This window comes from Dermacentor variabilis, chromosome 3, assembly GCF_050947875.1.
Source record: "Dermacentor variabilis isolate Ectoservices chromosome 3, ASM5094787v1, whole genome shotgun sequence".
In the NCBI taxonomy this organism is placed as follows: domain Eukaryota; kingdom Metazoa; phylum Arthropoda; class Arachnida; order Ixodida; family Ixodidae; genus Dermacentor; species Dermacentor variabilis.
Window position 1 is genome coordinate 182,398,717 of NC_134570.1, and position 20,780 is coordinate 182,419,496.

General features: G+C 46.5%; 1 protein-coding gene across 1 annotated transcript in view; it reads left to right on the forward strand.

Annotated features, from left to right (window-relative positions):
• Window positions 1-20,780, forward strand: part of LOC142574937 (uncharacterized) — a 165,928-nt gene that overhangs the window by 46,837 nt on the left and 98,311 nt on the right. Inside the window, exon 2 of the mRNA XM_075683925.1 lies at window positions 16,179-16,336. Coding sequence (XP_075540040.1) covers window positions 16,179-16,336 — 158 coding nt within the window. The remainder of the gene's footprint in view (window positions 1-16,178; window positions 16,337-20,780) is intronic.

A 20,780-nucleotide genomic window follows, 5' to 3' on the forward strand; every position in this document is an offset into this window, starting at 1 on the left:
ATTACACCATTGTATAAATTGCAAGGGCAGTCATCCTGCTTACTCGCGTGCCTGCCCAACATGGAAACAAGAAAAACGGGTTATCGCACTCAAAGTACAAGAAAATATCACTTTCAGGGAAGCGCGGAAGCGACTTTCATTGGTGCAAAATAAAAGCTATTCTGTTGCGCTGCAACAGGGCGCGGCTACACAGCGACCTTCAGAGCATGCCCAGGTCACACACAGTGGGGCTCGGACAGAGCCTCCAGCGCCCACAGTGGAGAGAGAGAAGTGGTTCTTGTGAGGAAGGAGAAAAGGCTAGCGCTATTTTCTGCAACCCATGCGGGAGCACGGCTCAGCGCCAGCAGGGTGGAGTGGATGGGGTTGAAAGAGAGAGATGGCAGGAGAGTGAAAGGTATAGGGTCGTAGAGATGGAGGCGAAGTAGTGGCCGATCGGGAAGCCTGGGGTGGTGTGATGGCCGTTAGGCCATCTGTCTTTGTAGAATTGTCCTATTGTCTCGCCGAGAGCCCCGACGAGTCGAGGTACTCGACGACACTTAGGAAGGCTGGTAGCTGATTACGACAGGGGAAGAGGATATCTTCCTGTTGTGAACATGGGAGCCCCAGGCGGTGGAACTCTTGCAGAAGTTGACCGCGGTGCTGCAGGTGAGCAGGGCAGGCTAGGGTTGCGCCACAGCCTCAAAAGCAAGCCGTACGGACCCCAGGTCAGCAGGCTCCAGGGCTCTTCCTCACACGGGGAGGCCCAACTTGAACGTAACCGTGCTTCCAGCACGGACGTCCAGCGTATCTGAGGATACAATGGACACAAGTCAACGAAGCCCTGTACCGTCGACGTCGGGTGAACGGCAGGGCTCCTTGGATCGCCACAAAAAAGAGGGGCTTCGAATCAAGGGGACTGAAAACACAACCTAGATCATCTTTCACTCCTCACATATAATACAAAATGGCTTTCGAACACTGGAATTGCAGGGGACTCTTACATATCATAAATGACATAACAGACATACTCACCACAGTCTCACCAGTGGCCTTGTGTCTCCAAGAAACAAACTTAGGTTCCAAACATGAAAACATACTCAAAAAGTATAAAGTCTTCCGCTGCAGCCGAGAGCACGCGAACAGGCTCTCAGGTGGCATTGCTATTATAGTCAAAGAGGGGGTCGCAGCTAAAGAACATCATCTTAATACTAAATTAGAAGCTGTGGCAGCCATCCTGCACACATTTAAAACAAATACATTATGCTGTGTATACCTGGAGCCACATCTTAGAGTAACCATCGAAGAACTGGAACACCTTATAGAACAGCTACAAGATCCGTATTTGATAGTCGGAGATTTCAACGCGCACTCCCGCTTTTAGGGTAGTGACAAAACCGATAAAAGAAGCCAATTTATTGAGGATCTTGTACTGAGTAATAACCTATGTTTACTAAAGACTGGGAAGCCAACCTATTGTTCACCTAGCTCAGGAAAAACGAGCTGCATCGATCTCTCGTTTTGTTCTTCCTCTATTTTCAGTGAATTAAAATGTGGCGTACTATGCAACTCATACGGAAGCGATCACCTACCTGTACTGATGAGCCTAAGATCCTCACCGGAAGTAATCCCAACAAAACCACAACGGTGGAAGCTCCATTTAGGCGACTGGGCCCTGTTTCAAGAGAAAGCCAGCCTAGAAAAAAATAGTGCCAGATAATCTCGCCATAGAGAAACTAAATCGTCAGTCCTCTGGAGTAGTAAAACTATATCACAAAATTTGGTATACACAAGAATGTAAAGAAGCAAAAAAAAGAACAAAACAAAGCTTGGGGAATATTTCGCAGATACCCAACGGCAGAAAAATTGATAAGTTTTAAAAAGCGAGAGTGAAAGCTCGATATATCCGCCGCAGTGCTCGAAAGTATTCATGGCAAAGCTACGCGTCCTCTGTAAACAGCTCAACCACATCAAAACAAATGTGGGAGAAGGCACGAAAGCTAAATGACCGCTACGCCCCATTCACATTTCCACTTCTCACAGCTCCCTGTGTAAAAACAAGCATAGAAGAACAGGCAGACATATCGGGTGAATATTTCTCGGCAGCTTCCAGTTCATCACACTATGCAGAATCATTTCTAAAATTGAAAAACACAGCTGAGAAACAAACACTACTGATAAGTGGCAGCAGAAATTATCCATACAAGACTTTAATTAAAGTTCAAGGAATCCGTAGAGTACTGTCCGCTGGTAAAACAACTGCACCTGGCCCCGATAACACACATTACCAAATGCTAGGCCATCTCTCTGAACATGGCGTAAAGCCCTTTTAAATTTTTGCAACAAAATTTGGATATCGGGGAAGATACCCGAAGCATGGAAGAAAGCTTTAATTGTTTCATTTTTGAAACCCTGAATACCACCAACCTCCCCCAGTAGCTATAGGCGTATAGCGCTTACCAGCTGTCTTGCGAAGTCCTTTGAAAATATCCTGAATACTAGACTAACCTTCGTGCTAGAAACCCGCGAGCTGCTCGATATCCATCAATGTGGTTTTAAAAAAGGATCCTCCACTAATGACCATCTAGTTCGCCTTGAAAACACAGTACGAGAAGCATTTACACACAAACAACACTGCCTTGCTGTTTTTTTTCGATTGAGAGAAGGCATATGACACAACCTGGAGGTTCGGGATTCTCAAAGATCTGCCCGACCTTGGCATCCACAGCAGGATGTTGGACTGCATAAAAGACTTTTTGTCTAACCGTTCGTTCCATGTGCGCCTAGGCTCAACCCTGTCGAAAAATTTGGTTCAGTAAAATGGAATACCTCAGGGGTGTATTTTGAGCACAACGCTTTTTATTATAAAAATGAATTCTATTAGCAAAATAATCCCAAAATTCATTATGTATTCAGTATACGTCGACGATCTTCACACAGCCTGCACGTCATCAAACATATTAACATGCGAGAGACAGGTACAGCTAACAATAAACTAGCAACATGGGCAGACAAAAATGCTTTTCTCTTCTCTCCACAAAAAACAGTGGTCATTCTCTTTTCACTGAAACGAGGTGTACAGACAGACCACACCCTACACCTGAACGAAGCCGAATTACCTGTCCAAAACGACCCCGCAGGGGAGTCTGCGTCAGCAGACGTTTGGTGTGTTGCGACACCACGTACCCGAGCACACGAGGGTTCGACTCTCCCGCGTCTAACCGTGCGCGGCTTAGCCGTGTACGGGGAAAAGGGGATCCTGGGGGTTGAGGCAATGCCGAGTGTTTGGACCTTTACGGCCCCTCGGCTGCGGCAACACAGCCCTTTGGCCTCGGCTTCACGTAGACGGCACCCCCAGACTGACCCACCCGGGGGAAATCAGTAGTTGCCTTTTCCTGTCTCTCTCTCCCTCCAGCCTTCGTCTTTCTCTGACTTTCATCTTTCCGGACTTCTCCTAGCTTCCGCTTACTTCCAATTTTTTCCAGGCAGTAGTTGTGTGAATAGCAATCCTAGGATATTTCATATTCGGTTATAGTATTACGTACAGCTGGCGTTTGCAGGACCTGTTTTTTGCAGTTCCTGTAACGTCCCCCTTGTAAGGCTCCACGGTGCATGAGTGGCATTATTGCCGAAAACTACACATTCCTCTATGGATAATTCCTTCCCACAACTGCCTGATCGCCCTCAGAAAAGAGGGCGCACCGATGAAGTTTTCCAGTTTTTTGGCCGCCAAAAAGAATCGTTCCCGCGTTTCCATGTCATTCATTCTGCAAAACCAGATAAACCAGTACGAACAATCTCATCCTTCCTTCTATCCAAGTCTTTCCAAGTCTTTCCAAGTCTTCTTCCAAGTCTGACTGAAGTCCTTGGTCCTGGTTATAAGGCGTAGAGGATGGCAAGTGGTGATCTCCTCTTGGAGCTCCGCGATCAGAAACAATATGAAAACCTGTCAAAACTCGCGTCATATGGGGAAACCCATATAATTATAACCCCGCAGCGCGCGATGAACCACACCCGTGGTGTTGTCTCCAACGATGACTTGATGGAGCTCACTGAGGCTGAACTCTTGGAGGGCTGCAGTGACCAGAATGTTATCAATGTTAAACGAATTACGATGAGGCGAGATGGTAAAGAGATCAAGACGAAACACTTGATACTCACCTTCGGCTCAAGTGTCCTTCCCGAGTCCATCGAGGCCGGTTACGTCAAACTTCTTGTTCGGCCATACGTGCCCAATCCTCTCAGATGCTTTAAGTGCCAACGTTTCGGCCACAGTTCACAGAACTGCCGAGGCCGGCTGACTTGTGCCAAGTGCAGTGACAATGAACATTCCTCCGAAACGTGCCAGAACACTCCACATTGTGTCAACTGTGATGGCGAGCATCCCGCATACTCGCCGTCGTGCCCGTCTTGGAAAAGAGAAAAAGAAATTGTGACAATCAAAGTCAAGGAAAACATAAGTTTCAAGGAGGCACGCAGGCGGGTTTCATACCTGCCCAAGAAAAGTTTTGGCGATATGACGCGCCAGGGGGCAGCGACACAACGGCCTCAGGCGGCTGTCCGACCCACAAGCAGTGAATCGGCAGCTACGCCATCTGCCCCCGCGGTGGTTGCAGCTAGCGCTGCTCCGTCAACCCAGTACGAAAGATCATGATCGACCTCGAAGGTGGGCGCAGCTGAGGCTGCCCCAACCTCCCCGACCCCTTCCAGCGCTGGCAACAGCCGGCCCAGCCAAATCCCTCAGGGAGCCCCATCGACCTCCGGGCTGGTGGGCGCAGGGGCCTTGCACTCCAAGGCGGGACCCTCTCTGGTAACTTCTCGCTCGCAAGAGCACATGTCCGGCGCCTCACAAGAGGCAATGGACACTACACATATCCTGAAGACGCACCAAGCGCCTAAGGGGCGGCGAGGTTCTCTCGAACGCTCCAAAAAGGGTCACATCCCCGTTATAGGGCCTGGAAAGAGCGCTGTAAACTAAGGCATCACTTCCGTTTCCGTACACACAGCACCAATTTACTTTAAATATGGATACACAAATTATTCAATGGAACGTCAGAGGTCTTCTTAGAAACCTTGATGACGTACAAGAACTCCACCAAAAACACAATCCAACAGTGCTGTGTTTACAGGAAACACACCTCAAATCAAAAAACACAAACTTTCTCCGACAGTATATAACATTTCGCAAAGATCGCGATGATGTCGCATCATCGGGCGGTGCAGCCGTTGTTATCCACAAAAGCATGGCGTGTCTACTTTTACAGCTACAAACGCCTCTTGAAGCAGTGGCGGTTCAAGCTGTTCTCCTAAGCATACTCATCACCGTTAGCTCGCTCTACATAACCCCACATAACAAATTAAACAAGCATGATTTTCAGTCCTATATATATCAATTGCAAGAACCTTATGTTGTTCTTGGCGATTTCAATAAGCACCGTTCCCTGTGGGGTGACTCTCGTATAGATGCGCGAGGTCGTCTTGTTGAACAGTTGCTTTGTTCTTCTGGTGCGTGCCTTCTGAATAAGAAGAAACCCACATATTACTGTGTTGCATACGAAACCTTTTCTTCAATTGACCTCAGCATAGTTTCCCCGTCTATACTGCCTGAGCTCGAATGGGAAGTTACGAACAATCTTTACAAAAGCGACCACTTCCCCATACAATTAAGAACAATTAAAGAAAACGAATATCAACCACAGGCTCCTAGGTGGAAGATTGACGCAGCTGACTGGGAGAAATACCGAACCCTCACTAGTGTATCATGGGATGACATGTACTCGTTAGGAATCGATGCTGCTGTGGAGTATTTTACAGCCTTCATAATAGATGCCGCATCTAAATGCATACGTGAAGTAATTGGCTCAGCATGCAAGCTGCGTGTCCCGTGGTAAAACGATGAATGCAGAATCGCACGTAGGAGTCAGAACAAAGCGTGGGGGTTGCTACGCCCTTCGCCCACTGCACGGAATCTTGTTAAGTGGATATCAAAAGTGCCTAAGACAACGTCTTCTACCATTCGATTCTTCAGGCGCTTGAGGCTATTGGCGTTGGTGGCCGGATGTATGCATGGCTGCAGAGTTGCCTCAGCGGCCGCACCATTTTCATGTCCACTTCGGATGGCGAGACTGATAGACATGACGTTCGCAGGGGTGTTCCGCAGGGTGGTGTCCTTAGCCCAATATTGTTCAATATCAAACTGGTGGGCCTTGCAGACGAGCTACCTGAAACAGCGCGTATCAGTACGTACGCGGATGATATCTGTATTTGGTCATCTGGGGTCACACGTCCACAAGTGCGTGCAAGGTTCCAACGTGCGGCTACCATAACGGCGAAGTACTTGCGCCGTAGAGGCCTGCAACTCTCAGCAACTAAGTGTGCAGTCATGGCATTCACGCGCAAATCAATGTCACATTACCCAATCGTTGTCGACGGAACGGCGCTCCCTTTAGTCACCCACCAGAGATATCTTGGCGTGATAATAGACCGCAGTCTTTCTTGGACCAAACATGTTACTGCGCTTAGGGCTAAACTGACCAACTTCATACACGTCCTTCATGTAATATCAGGACTGAGATGGGGCCCCTCTGAGCGAAGTTTGCTCCAAGTGTACCAGGCACTTTTTGTGGGCTACATACGCTACAGCATGCTTGTGTTATCTAACATGGGGTCATCTTGTATACGCACGCTGGAGAGCCTTCAGGCACAAGCACTACGGATATGTCTTGGCTTCCACGCTGCACGTCAACTAAGGGCACAATAGCGGAAGCACGGGCTTGTCCTATCGTAATATACAGGTCTTGTGAACCTGTGCGAACCTATCTTCGCCTGCTAACCAGACACTCACACCAGCCACTGTCAACACTTCCAAGCACCAACCTTGACTGTGCTTTTTCTAAAGCTATTGCATGTGACGCAAGCATTGTACCTGCAAGATTCCAGGCCACCGACATCCCCGCGACACCTCCATGGACATTGCCGAGACCACTAGTGAGGCTTCAGATACCCGGAATTAGGAAGAAATCTCACGTTTCCTCTATTGGCTTGAAGCAGCTCACCCTGTCCCATATATTTGCATTATATAGTGGGACTGTACATGCATATACCGATGGTTCGGTCAAGCCATCTGCCACAACGGCCGCATTTGTAATCCCACAACTTGGAATTACTCAGCGATTTCGATTAGACCTCAAATCGACATCTACGGCTGCGGAACTTGCGGGAATACGGGAGGCTGTCCGTTTTATGAGGACGCAGACACCCCATAAATGGACGATATTGTGCGATGCCAAATCAGCGCTACAGGCGCTAAAATACTTTTTAAAGAAAGGACCATACTATCTGCTCGTGCTGGAAATCGTCGAACTTAATCACAGTGCCGAGTTAAGTGGACACGTGATCACCTTTCAATGGGTGCCTAGCCATTGTGGTGTTTATGGTAATGAACTCGCTGACAGTGAGGCAAGATCGGCCTCCTCTTCCTCTGATGAGGTACGGATTGCATACTCGCGACCTGACACCAACTCCATGATCAAGGCACTCATGCAGGACCTTACAAAGGCTTACAAAGCCCACTCTGATAACATTCACAGACGTCTACATACGATTGACCCAGACGGTAAATTCTGTTTGCCCCCGAAGCTTACACGGAGCAAAACATCATTGCTACACAGGATTCGGCTCGGCGTTGCTTTCACCCGTCGCTACGCACACCTCATCGGCCAATCGAACAGCCCTGATTGTGTACACTGCCAGATGCCCGAAACACTGCAACACGTACTGCGCGACTGCCCAGCATATATGCTGGAGCGAAGGACGCTAGACAGTTTCCTAGCCAGCGTTGGCAGACAACTACTGTCGGAGGAAGCTATCCTCGGCTCATGGCCTGACACTGCAATTTCAATGCGTGCAACAAAAGTATTGTTGAAGTTCCTGCAGGACACCAAGCTCGACGAGCGGCTCTTGCGAGGCAACTGTCTCATGTACATAAGCAATCACCACTTCTCTTATCATCATCATCCATCCCAATACTTTCACTCCCCTTCCCTCTTCCACAGTGCAGAGTAGCAGACTAGAGCGCACTAGCTCAGGTTGACCTCTCTGCCTTTCCTATCAATAAATTCTACTTCTTCTCTTCTTCTAAAAAAGTAAGGTCCCAAGGCGGGAGAACCAGCCGACAGGCCAAAATAGAAAGTTGGCAGAAGTTTTTATTGAGTATTAACTCGCTCACAGATGAGGCCCCCGCAGGGTTATCTGCGTCAGCAGGCGTTTGGTGTGTTGCGACACCACGTACCCGAGCACACGAGGGTTGGACCCTCCCGCGTGTAGCCGTGCGCGGCTTAGCCGTGTCTGGGGAAAAAGGGATCCTAGGGGTTGAGCCGATGCTGGGTGTTTGGACCTTTAAGCCCCCCCCCCCCCCGCGGAGGCAACACACCTCTTCGGCCTCGGCTTCACATAGACGACACCCCCGGAGTGACCCACCCATGGGAAATCGGCAATCGCCTTTTCCTGTCTCTCTCTTCATACAGCCTTCTTCTTTCCCTTACTTTCCACCTTTCCTGTCTCCTTCTCTCTTCTATTTACTTCCTTCATCTTGGCGGCTAGGGTTAACAATGTGTGGCTATCCAACCTTGGGTACACCATATTTGTTTATAGTAGCGGCGTACGACTGGCGTCGTGCAGACTTGCATGCAAGCTCTGCCGCGTCCCCTCGTTGGGCTCCGTGGTGGGCGGTCGGCGCTGATGCCGAACTTTTATAATTTTCATGGAAAACTCTTTCCCCAAACTTCCTGAACGCCCTCAGAAACGAGGGCGCACCGAAGATGTCTTTAAGTGTTTTGGCAATCGTACACAGACCTTTCCCCACTTTCATGTCATCCACTCTGATAAGCCTGAGAAGACGGTGAGAATGATCTCACCTTTCGTTGTCTCGAAGTCGCTGACGGAAGTTTTCGGTCCCGGATACAAAGCATCGAAAATGGCTAGCGGTGATCTTCTCCTAGAGCTCCGCAATGAGAAACAATATGAAAAACTGTCCAAGCTTGTATCTTTTGGGGGTGTTCCAGTCACAGTGACCCCACACCGTACTAAGAATACAACCCGTGGCGTTGTATCGGATGCTGATCTGCTCGAATTGTCTGAAGCTGAACTTCTAGAGGGCTCGAATGATCAGAACGTGATCAATGTTAAGAGAATTAAAACAAGACGTGACGGAAAAGAAATCAATACGATGCACCTAATACTTACATTTGGCTCAAGCAACCTACCCGACACTATCGAGACAGGGTATGTGAAAATCCGAGTGAGACCGTACATCCCAAATCCCCTACGATGCTTTAAGTGCCAGCGATTCGGCCACAGCTCACAGAACTGCAGAGGCCGGCAGACCTGTGCGAAGTGCAGTGCCTACGAACACCTATCTGAAACATGTCAAAACTCTCTCCACTGTGTAAACTGTGACGGGGAGCACGCCGCATACTCGCGGTCGTGCCCCTCCTGGAAGAAGGAAAAAGCAATCGTAACGATCAAAGTTAAAGAGAATATTTCATTCAAAGAGCAACGTAGGCGGGTATCGTACCTGCCCAAGAAAGCCTTTGCCGATGTGGCGCGCCAGGGGGCAGCGTCACAACGGCCTCCGGCGACTGTCCGACCCACAAGCAGTGAGTCGGCAGCTACGCCATCTGCCCCCGCGGCGGTTGCAGCTAGCGCTGCTCCGCCAACCCAGCAGACGGGGCCATCGACCCCGAAGGTGGGCGCAGCCGAAGCTGCCCCAACCTCCGAGACCCCTTCCAGCGCTGGCAACGGCCAGCGCAGCCAAATTATTCAGGGAGCCCCATCGACCTCCGGGCTGGTGGGCGCTGGGGTCTTGCCTTCCCGGGCAGGACTCTCTCGGAAAACCTCTCGCTCGCAAGAGCTCTTGTCCGGCGTCTCACAGGAGGCAATGGACCCTACACCTGTCCCCAAGGCGCACCAAACGCCTAAGGAGCGTCGAGACTCGCTCGAACGCTTCAGAAAGAACAAAACACCTATTACAGGGCCTCGAAAGGGCTCTGTAATCTAAGGCATCCCTTCCGTTTCCGTAAACACAGCACCGATTTTTCGTTAAATATGGATACACAAATCATTCAATGGAATGTCAGAGGTCTTCCTAGGAATCTTGATGATATGCGAGAACTCATCCATACACACAATCCAAAAGTGCTCATCCAAACACACAAACTTTCTTCGACAATATGTTACATTTCGGAAAGATCGCGATGATGCTGTCGCATGATCGGGTGGTGTTGCAATTATAATTAAAAAATGCGTAGCCTGTCAACGTTTACAGCTACGAACAGCCCTTGAGGCAGTGGCGGTTTGAGCTGTTCTCCTAAATAAACTCGTCACCATTTGCTCGCTTTATATACCCCCCACACTACAAACTAAGCAAACATGAATTTCAGTACTTCATAGATGAATTGCCAGAACCTTATGTTGTTCTTGGGGATTTCAATACGCATAACTGCCTGTGGGGCGACTCTCGTGTAGACGCGCGAGGTCGTCTTGTCGAACAGTTCCTTTTCTCTTCTGGTGCGTGTCTGCTGAATAAGAAGGCACCCCCATATTATTCTCTAGCAAACAGAACCTTTTCTTCAATAGATCTTAGTATAGTTTCCCCGTCCATAGTGCCTGAACTCGAATGGGAAGTTACAAACAATCCTTACGGAAGCCACCACATCCCTATTCTATTAAGAACACTTAAAGAAAACGAATATCCACCACAGGCTCCCAGGTGGAATATTGACACAGCAGACTGGAAGAAATTCCGAAACATAACTAGTATCTCATGGGCGGACATGTCTTCGTTAGGAATTGATGCTGCAGTGGAGTTTTTCACAGCCTTCATAATAGATGCCGCATATAAATGCATATCACAAGTAAATGGCTTGGCATGTAAACGGCGTGTTCCGTGGTGGAACGACGATTGTAGGATCACTCGTAAAAAACAAAACAAAGCGTGGGGGTTGCTACGCGCCTCCCCCACTGCGGAGAATCTTATCAATTTTAAAAAAGCAAAATCCCAAGGCAGGCGAACCCGCCGACAGGCCAGAAGAGAGAGTTGGCAGAACTTTTTATCAGGTATCAACTCGTATACAGATGAGGCCAAAGTCTGGAACAGGGTTATTAGAATAAGAGGGCGGCATACATATTCACTCCCTTTGGTAAACACAGAGGGCGATACCCTGCAAGCTCAGGCAGACTCACTTGGGGAGCACTTTGAGCGCGTGTCAAGCTCAATCAACTATTGCCAATCCTTTCTTAAACTTAAAGAAATAGAAGAACATAAGCCAATCTTACGAAAATCCAGACAGAATGAACCGTATAACCAGCCTTTCTGTATTGCCGAGTTGATAGCTGCATTGAGCAAAAGCACTGCACCGGGACCTGACCGAGTCATGTATGACATGATCAGAAAGTTACATACTGACACACAACTTACACTTCTCACACTTTTCAACACTATTTGCGCTGCGGGATACCTCCCATTCACATGGAAAGAAGCAATTGTGGTCCGTGTTCTTAAGCAGGGTAAGGACCCTTCCTTGGCGGCAAATTACCGCCCGATAGCCCTTACAAATTGTCTTTGTAAGCTTTTTGAAAAAATGGTTAACCGCAGACTTGTACATTTCCTTGAACTCAACAATATGCTCAATCCCTTCCAGTGTTGCTTTAGACAAGGGCGGTCCACAACCGATCACCTTGCGCGCATTGAGGGAAACATTGGCGACGCCTTTCTACATAAACAATATTTCCTATCCATATTCCTCGATATGGAGAAGGCGTACGACACCACGTGGCGCTACGGAATTTTGAGAGACTTGCCGGGAATAGGCATCTGTGGCAATATGCTCGTCCTAATAGAGAGGTATTTGTCCAACCGTACCTTCCGAGTAAAAGTCGGTATTGCACTGTCACGTCCTTTTACGCAGGAAACTGGTGTACCCCAGGGAGGCGTGCTCAGTTGCACTCTCTTTATTGTTAAGATGAACACACTACATGCTTCACTGCCACCGGCAATTTTTTATTCCGTATACGTCGACGGTATACAAATAGGATTTAAATCCTGCAACCTCACAGTATGCGAGAGACAGATACAGCAGGGCTTGAACAAGGTTTCCAAGTGGACAGACGAAAACGGATTTAAGATCAACCCCCACAAAAGCTCTTGTGTTCTTTTTACTAGAAGGAGAGGCCTGGTTCCAGATCCTTGTGTTCATCTGTGTGGACATCAAATACCTATAAACAAAGAACACAAATTTTTAGGTATTATACTAGACTCCAAGCTAACTTTTATACAGCACATTAAATATCTTAAAGAAAAATGTCTAAGGACAATGAACTTACTTAAAATTCTATCCCACTCAACATGGGGTTGCGACAGGAAGTGTCTGATGAATGTTTATAAGAGCCTAATTCAATCACGTTTGGACTATGGTGTCGTCGTATATAACTCTGCCGCTCCGAGCGCACTAAAATCCTAGATCCTGTCCACCATCTGGGTATCTGCTTAGCCACTGGCGCTTTCAGAACAAGCCCGATTGAAAGCCTACACGCGGAATCAAATGAATCGTCCCTCCATATACAGAGAACTTACATCAGCCTTACATATTTCCTGAAAATACACTCCAATTATCAACATCCATGTTTTAACACTGCTAACGATATCACGTGCACTACACCTTTCCATAATCGTCCCTCTGTCCCTCCATAATCGTCCCTCTTTCTCGCTTCGTGTGAGGGAGCTTAGTGATGAAATACATGTCCCACTCCTCGAGCTTTGCCTAATGCATCCAGCCAAGTTATTAACACCTTGGGAGTGGCATGTCAAAGAATGTGACACATCCTTTTTAGAAGTAAAAAAACACTCACCAAAGATCGAAATCCGAACGCATTTCCTAGAACTCCAGCACAAGCACTTCTGCGCAGAGTTCTACACAGACGCCTCGAAGTCTAATGCCGGGGTGTCCTATGCTGCCGTCGGCCATCCTTCTCAGAATCCGATGTACTACATCCGGAAACAAGTATATTTACGGCCGAGGCCTACGCATTACTGTCTGCTGTGAAGCATATAAGAAAATCAAAACTCCAAAAGTCAGCGATATATACAGACTCCCTAAGTGTCGTGAAGGCCCTGATGTCACTCTATACACACAAAAATCCAGTACTTAATGAACTATATTCCGTCTTGTGTAAAGCGTACATATTTAACCAGCATATCATTAGATGCTGGGTGCCTGGCCATAGGAGCATCGAGGGTAACGTTCCGGCGGACGAGATGGCCACGTCAATCGCATCGCTAGCTGTTAACCCTACCGGTGAGGTGCCTGTCACAGATCCGAGGCTTTTCGTGCGAAGGAGGCTGCGAGATCACTGGCAACACATGTGGGACGCGGAAACGAATAATAAGCTCCACCTGATAAAGCCACAGTTAGGATTCTGGCCCTGGACTACAAAATCGCGCCCAACAGATGTCCTATTCTGTCGTCTAAGAATAGGACACACATTTGGCACCCATAATTTTCTTCTCACCGGAAGTGAGCCTCCAGCCTGTGGTAGATGCGGGGAGAGGCTGACCGTACTCCACGTCCTCCTGGAGTGTCGGGAAGCCGAATCTGAGAGAAAGAGACATTTTTCCTTAGCATACCGACAACACATTCCTCTTCATCCTGCAATGTTTGTCGGTCCAGAACCGCTTTTTTATACAGACACAGTCCTAGTTTTCCTCAGAGATGTGGTCTTAAATATTATTAGTCCCATGCATTCGTAGCGCTTCCTCTCTTTAGAGGATGCCGCTGGGATAGTTGTACTGTATAGCAAATGCCTCCAGGCCCTTGGGTTTCAAGGGTTCTAAGGAGGCACTAGTGCTCTAGCAAATCTTATAACCTGATATGTTTTTACACATCGCATTATTTTTGTTAAATGCATCCTAATGTTCATAGCACACGTCATACGTCATCGCCATAATCTTATTATACCGATTTTAGGCACTTTAGCGCGACTATATTAAGGCCCCTTTACAGCCACGTCACACCAATTTCATAGAACTCATAATTACACTGCGAACTCATCACCAAGCACATGGCGCTCTTTGGCCATACCTGGCCCTTGCGCCATTAAACATCAATCATCAATCAATCAATCAATGTCCAAAACGAGCACAAATTTCTAGGCATAATTTTTGACAAGATACTAACCTTCCTTCCGCACAAAAACGCGCTGAAAAAGAAAGCATCTGGATCTCTGAACATACTTAGGGTCCTTTCACACAAACACTGGGGTTCTGATAGGGTATGCCTCCTACACATTTACCGTTATGTTATACGGTCCTTCTTAGACTATGGGTCCATAGTGTATAGCTCAGCAAGGAAGTCATATTTGAACCGCCTTGACCCAGTAGATAATTTAGGCTAACGTCTTTCAACTGGTGCATGCAGGACGTCTACTATACACAGTCTGTATGTAGAAACCAATGAACCACCCCTTTCAGACAAAAGAACCACGCTTACATGCTCATGCATACTAAAAACTCGTTCAATGCCGAAACACATCTGCTACCCAATAGTTACAAGGTGCTCATCACGAAGACTATTTACCAACAAACCCCAAGCAATAAGACCACTCCTTCTCCACATCGAGGAGAGATACCAGGAACTGGATATGAGGGACACATTGCCTCGATAGCCCGAAAGCCCGATCCATTCCCACCTTGGTATTGCCAGCCTTCAGTGTGTGACTTCACATTAGTACATCTTAAAAAAAAACGCCACATGAACACATAATACAAGAATTTTTAGAACTAAACAAAAAATGCGTGGAATACACAGCGTTTTATACTGATGGCTCCAAATCGGCAGGATACGTTGGCAGTGCCGCGATACAAGACATTTGGAAAAAACCGGTACGCCTACCTCAGTCTGCATTCATTTTTACACCAGGGTGTTACGCAATCTCTCTAGCTGTAGAAAAAAATATTAAATGAGAACATTGAAAACAGCGTAATGTACCCAGATTCACTAAGCGTACTAACAGCACTTCACCCTAGAAATGCAATTACACCTTTAATCGGTGACTTCTTACATAAGAAGAACCACAAGAAAAGGACACAACATAAACTTTTTCTTGGTGCCCAGTCACGTCGGAATCGGTGGCAATGAAAAAGCAGATGAATGTGCAGCGAAAGCTCGACATAAAAAAATTATGAAAGCAAGAATTCCTTACAAAGACTATAAAATTAATGAACCATAAACTGAGAAATAAATGGCAGACTACATGGAACAATGAAGTAACAAGTAAACTTCACTTAGTAAAACCTGTCATAAAAGAATGGAAGTCATGCTCACACCGAGAACTCACCGAGAACTCATCATGCTCACATCGAAGTAATTTTATGTCACCTTCGCATCGGACACATGCACCTTACACACAACTTCCTCCTGAGAAAACAAGACAAGCCTGGCTGTGAAAATGCGGGAAGGAACTTGCTGTAAACCACATCTTATCAAAATGCGTGCAACTCGAAACACTAAGGAAAAATAGTTTACTTCGTTTTATAATCAACATATTCCCTTTCACCCAGCATTCGTTTTAGGCGAAGATGCACTTGTGGATACCACACATATTATTAGCTTCTTAAGAGAAGCAGGTACCATTGAAAACCTATAAATCAACCAACCCACAACTTCATATTTGGATACACCTCACCCACCTTCTCATATTTGAGAAGAAGACTGAGGTCTTTAGTTTGTTGGGAACCTCGGAGTCCTTGCCCGACGATCCTTGCCCAGACAAAGATCGTTGCTGATGCGACCCAACTTTTTAAAAAGAAATTTGACCTTGCCTTTGGTGCATCATAGCCTGAGTTTCTTAAGCGCCATTAAACCCAGCACAACACAACACACAAAGGTGGTTGTGGGGTCGGTCGTTCTTTGTTTCTCGCTCCACAGATGCATGTGCAATTTTAATATTTTTGAGAACAGTACAACCTGGCAGAGCAAGTAAGATGAGTGAAATTTATCCAACATCCAGATATTTTGTTAGCTTCTTATGAAGCAAGAAGGGTAATTAATTATGAATACGATTAAACATGTTTTCAGTTGTTTATAGCAGTGTTAAGCAACGTATTAAAGCCGTACTGTGTTCTTGAGAGTTGTTTGTATGTGTTTCAGTGTTTCCCAGTGCAGCAGCTGTGGTACCAGATGTACAGAAACTTTGAGGACGACCCTTTCCTCGGAGGCAAGAGCAAGTGCCTTAAGGGCACGGAGGCTGGAGAGGTTGTGGATGATCCAACGATGGCGACATTTGAATACTCGCCCGACGGAATCTTGTAAGTCACAGCTCCCTATTTAGTTTCAACGATGCCTTCTAAAGTTATTTCATGCGTATTTACGGCATTATAATTTGCCTAGAGCTGTGAAAGTGTACGAATTCCAAATATGATTTCGTCGCCGATAATATGAATACAGAATGGAATACATTCATTGTTAGAAACGCGATGAATTTGCGCATGCGAACAGGCCATCAACAATCTCACCTACGGGAAGACAAAACAAAACATCTCGCTTCAGTGAGAGAGACAAAAGAGAAGGAACCCCGCAGGGGCGTCTGCGTCAGCAGGCATTTGGTGTGTTGCGAGACCGTGTACCCGAGCACATGGGGGTTGGATCCTCCCGCGTCTAACCGTGCGTGACTTAGCCGTGTCCGGGGAAAAAGAGATCCTGGGCATTGCGCCGATGCTGAGTGTCAGGACCTTTAAGGCCCCTCGGCGGAGGCAACATATTCCTTTGGCCTCGGATTCACGTAGACGGCACCCCCGGACGGACCCGCCCGGGGAAAATCGGTAGTTGCCTCTTCCTGTCCCCTTCTCCGCTCTTCGTCTTTCTCTCTCACTTTGAATCTTTCCTGTCCTCTACTCACTTCATTTTACTTCTCATTTTCCAGGCAGCAAGGGTTAAACGCGTGTATCTACCCAACCTTGCGTACATATATTAGGTTATAGCGGCGTTGTATAGCTGACGCATACAGGTATGTTCCTAATCTCGTAGCGTCCCCTTGTTGGTCTCGGTGGTGGGTGGCTACCATCGCCACTGAATATTCTATGACATGGCAAATGCATCCCCCCTCCTTGCAGATCGTCCTAACAAAAGAGGGTGCACCGAAGTAATTTTCGATTCACTTTAAAAACCAACGTAGAAACATTGCCACGCTACCATGCGATCCACAGTGAAGGATCTCTGCCAATGAGAAAACTATCCCCATTCCTAGTAGCACAATGCCTAGCAGAAAAAAATTGGAAAACAATACAAGGTTTCAAAGCTGTCAAGTGGGGACTTCCTCCTTGAGCTCAAAACCAAAGACCAAGTAGAAAAGCTCGCTGATCTCGCCAGTGTCAGTGACATGAAAGTCACAATCTCAGCACACCGTTCTCTTAACACAGAAGATTTCTTAAACCTGAGCGATGAAGAACTCCTGGAAGGTTTCCAAAAACAAAATGTAATCAAGGTTCAAAGAATAACTTTCCGAAGAAATGACGAACAAATCCCAACCAAACACGTTATACTTGCTTTTGGTACCAGCATTGTACCTACTACACTTGATGCAGGCTATCTGAAGATCAACGTACGACAGTATATCCCAAACCCGAGGCGGTGTTTCAAGTGCCAGAGGTTCGGACATGCATCATTATCATGCAGAGGTAAATCGACATGTGCAAAGTGTACTGCCAATGACCATCAGTCAGAGAACTGCTATGCTGCTCCACACTGTACAAACTGCAAAGATAATTCAGCGTATTCACGATCTTGCCCTTGGTGGCAGAAAGAAAAAGAGATAATTGCACTTACGGTGAAAGAGAACATTTCCTTCTGTGTAGCAAGACAGAAACTAGCACACTTACCTCAAACAACCTACGCCAGTGCGGTGCGGCAGGGGACAGCACCGCAGTGGTCTCAGGAGTCTACAGGGACTGCAGTCAGTGGCCCAGTAGTAACTCCATCCGCCCCCTTGGTGGCAGAAGCCAGTGCTGCTCCATCATCATCATCATCATCATCATCAAATATGGGCCTGCAGACTCCGGTTTCACAATGTCCCAGGCTAAATCGAACTCCCAGGCCTGAGATGCGCGTCTCAGTGCCTGGTTTTCGACCATCCAGCGCCTCAGAAGCCTATGGAGGTTGACACAAAAACTCCGGCGTCATAGACGCCGAAAGATCAGCGCTCTCTGGAGCTCACTAAGAAAAACAAGATCACAATAACTACGCAAAGGAACAAGGAAGCGGTACCTGAACGGTTACCGTTCTTCCAATAGTACATTTCCGCTAATAAATGTCACCTACAGTTGCTTAGTACACCCCCATATATAAATTAAAATTCTCAATTCTGCCACTATAGCTTTTATCATGCATTGAAATTTTAGAGGATTGATTAACAATTTAGGTGACCTTAAAGACACAACAAATAAGTTTTCGCCAGTGACATTTTGCCTACAGGAAACAAAGTTAAGCCCTAAACACAGTCAATTCCTTAGAGGCTTCACCGTTGTCCGAAGGGACCGCGAATGTTCCAACCGGTTGTCAGGTGGAGTGTCTATAGTCGTGCAGTGCGGCACTCCTACCCGAAATGTCCAATTATATACATCTTTAGAGGCCGTAGCTGTCACTATTCTATCTTACAAAACCATCACCATTTGCTCACTGTATATTCCACCCCACACACATTTTACTACTAAACACTTAGAAAATCTAACAGATCAGTTACCGGATCCTTTTGTTTTAGTAGGAGATTTTAATGCTCATTGTACTCTTTGGGGCAGTTTCAAAACTTACCAAAGAGGGCAACTCGCTGAAGATTTTGTTCTGTCAAATGACATCTGTCTTTTAAACTCACGTGCGCCAACATATTTCTCACCGATTTCCGGTACTTTAGTTGTTTAGATTTAGCTTTTTCTTCGCCCTCTCTTTTTACTGATCTTTAATGGGAAGCTCTCGACACGTCAATGGTAGCGATCACTTACTCGCACTCATCAAACTCCTATCATCACCACAAACCTCAGTAACTAGACCACGCCGATGGAAATTACAGCTCGCTGACTGGCAGGTTTTCATGGAGAACGCGAAACTTGAAAATGTCTTTTCGCCAGAGCTTACTATCGATGAGCTTAATCAAAAAATCACTGAAGTCATAATCTCAGCGGTAGAAAAGACAATACCCCAGTTATCCGGTATTCGAAAAAAGCTAAATCCTCTGTGAACAAAGGAATTTACTGAAGCCAAAAAAGAACAAAATAAGGCCTGAGGAATCCTGTGGAGGTACCCCACTTATACCAATCTTGTAAAGTTCAAACAGGCCAATGCCAAAGCACGATTTATTCGAAGAAATGTGGAGAAATTATCATGGCAAAAATACATATCTTCAAGCAATAGTACAGTCACATCAAAACGAATGTGGAACCAGGTGACAAAATTTAGAGGAGAGTACTGATCATACACAATACCACTACTTACATATCCAGGCACACAAACAACACTACAGGACGAGGCCAACTTATTAGGTCAACACTTTTATAACATATCCAGCTCAGCAAACTATTCAAATTCATTCTTAAAATGTAAAGGATCGGCTGAGAAAGAGAGACTGCCTAACACTGGGGCTTCAGCTGAAATGTACAATAACCCCCTCACAATACATGAATTGAACAGAGTTCTCTCTGCCGGTAAAAAAATGGCAACAGGTCTTGACCGTGTCCACTACACAATGCTGGCACACCTACCTCAAGCATCGGTAGGGGCACTTCTTAAATATTTTAATAAGATATGGGAGTCTGGGGTAATGCCTACTGACTGGAAAAATGCAGTAGTAGTGCCATTTTTGAAATCAGTTAAACCTGCAACGTCCCCAAGAAGCTACAGGCCCAGTGCGTTAACAAGCTGTCTAGCCAAATCCTACGAGACTATCATAAACATAAGGCTCACATTCATCCTTGAATCAAGGAGCCTAATAAACATGCACCAGTGCGGATACCGAAAGGGCTGCTCGACAACTGACCACCTTCCGTACGACTAGAACATGAAATAGGTAACGCGTTTCTCTACAAACAACACTGTCTCGCAGTTTTTTTCGATCTAGAAAAAGCGTATGATGCCACGTGGCGGTATGGAATATTAAGAGACCTGACCGACTTGGGAGTGCGTGGCAGAAAGCTAAACTGTCTATCTGACTTTATGGCAAATAGAACATTTCAGGTTCGTCTCGGCACTATACTTTCACGCACGTTTACACAGGAAAATGGCGTTCCACAGGGTTGCATTCTGAGCACGGCACTCTTCATAATGAAAGTGAACTCTGTTAATAAGATCATTCCATCCTCTGTTATGCACTCAATATATGTCGACGATTTGCAAGTGGTTTGCCGCACTTCAAATCTACCCACTTGCGAAAGGCCAACTACAAATAACCATAAATAATCTTACACAATGGGTTAACAAAAATGGATTCCGGTTTTCAACAGACAAAACTGTTATAGTTGTCTTCTCCCAGAAACGAGCGTTACACTGCAATCCAGTTCTCACATTGGATGGTACAACCTTGCCGGTCAAAGACGACCACAAATTTTTAGGCGTAACATTTGACAGAAAGCTGAACTTCCTGGCGCACATTAACACAACTAAAATTAAAGCAAGTAAATCATCAAATATCCTCAAGGTGCTATCACACAAGAACTGTGGATCTGACCGAACTTGGCTACCACGTATATACCGGTCCCTTGTACATAG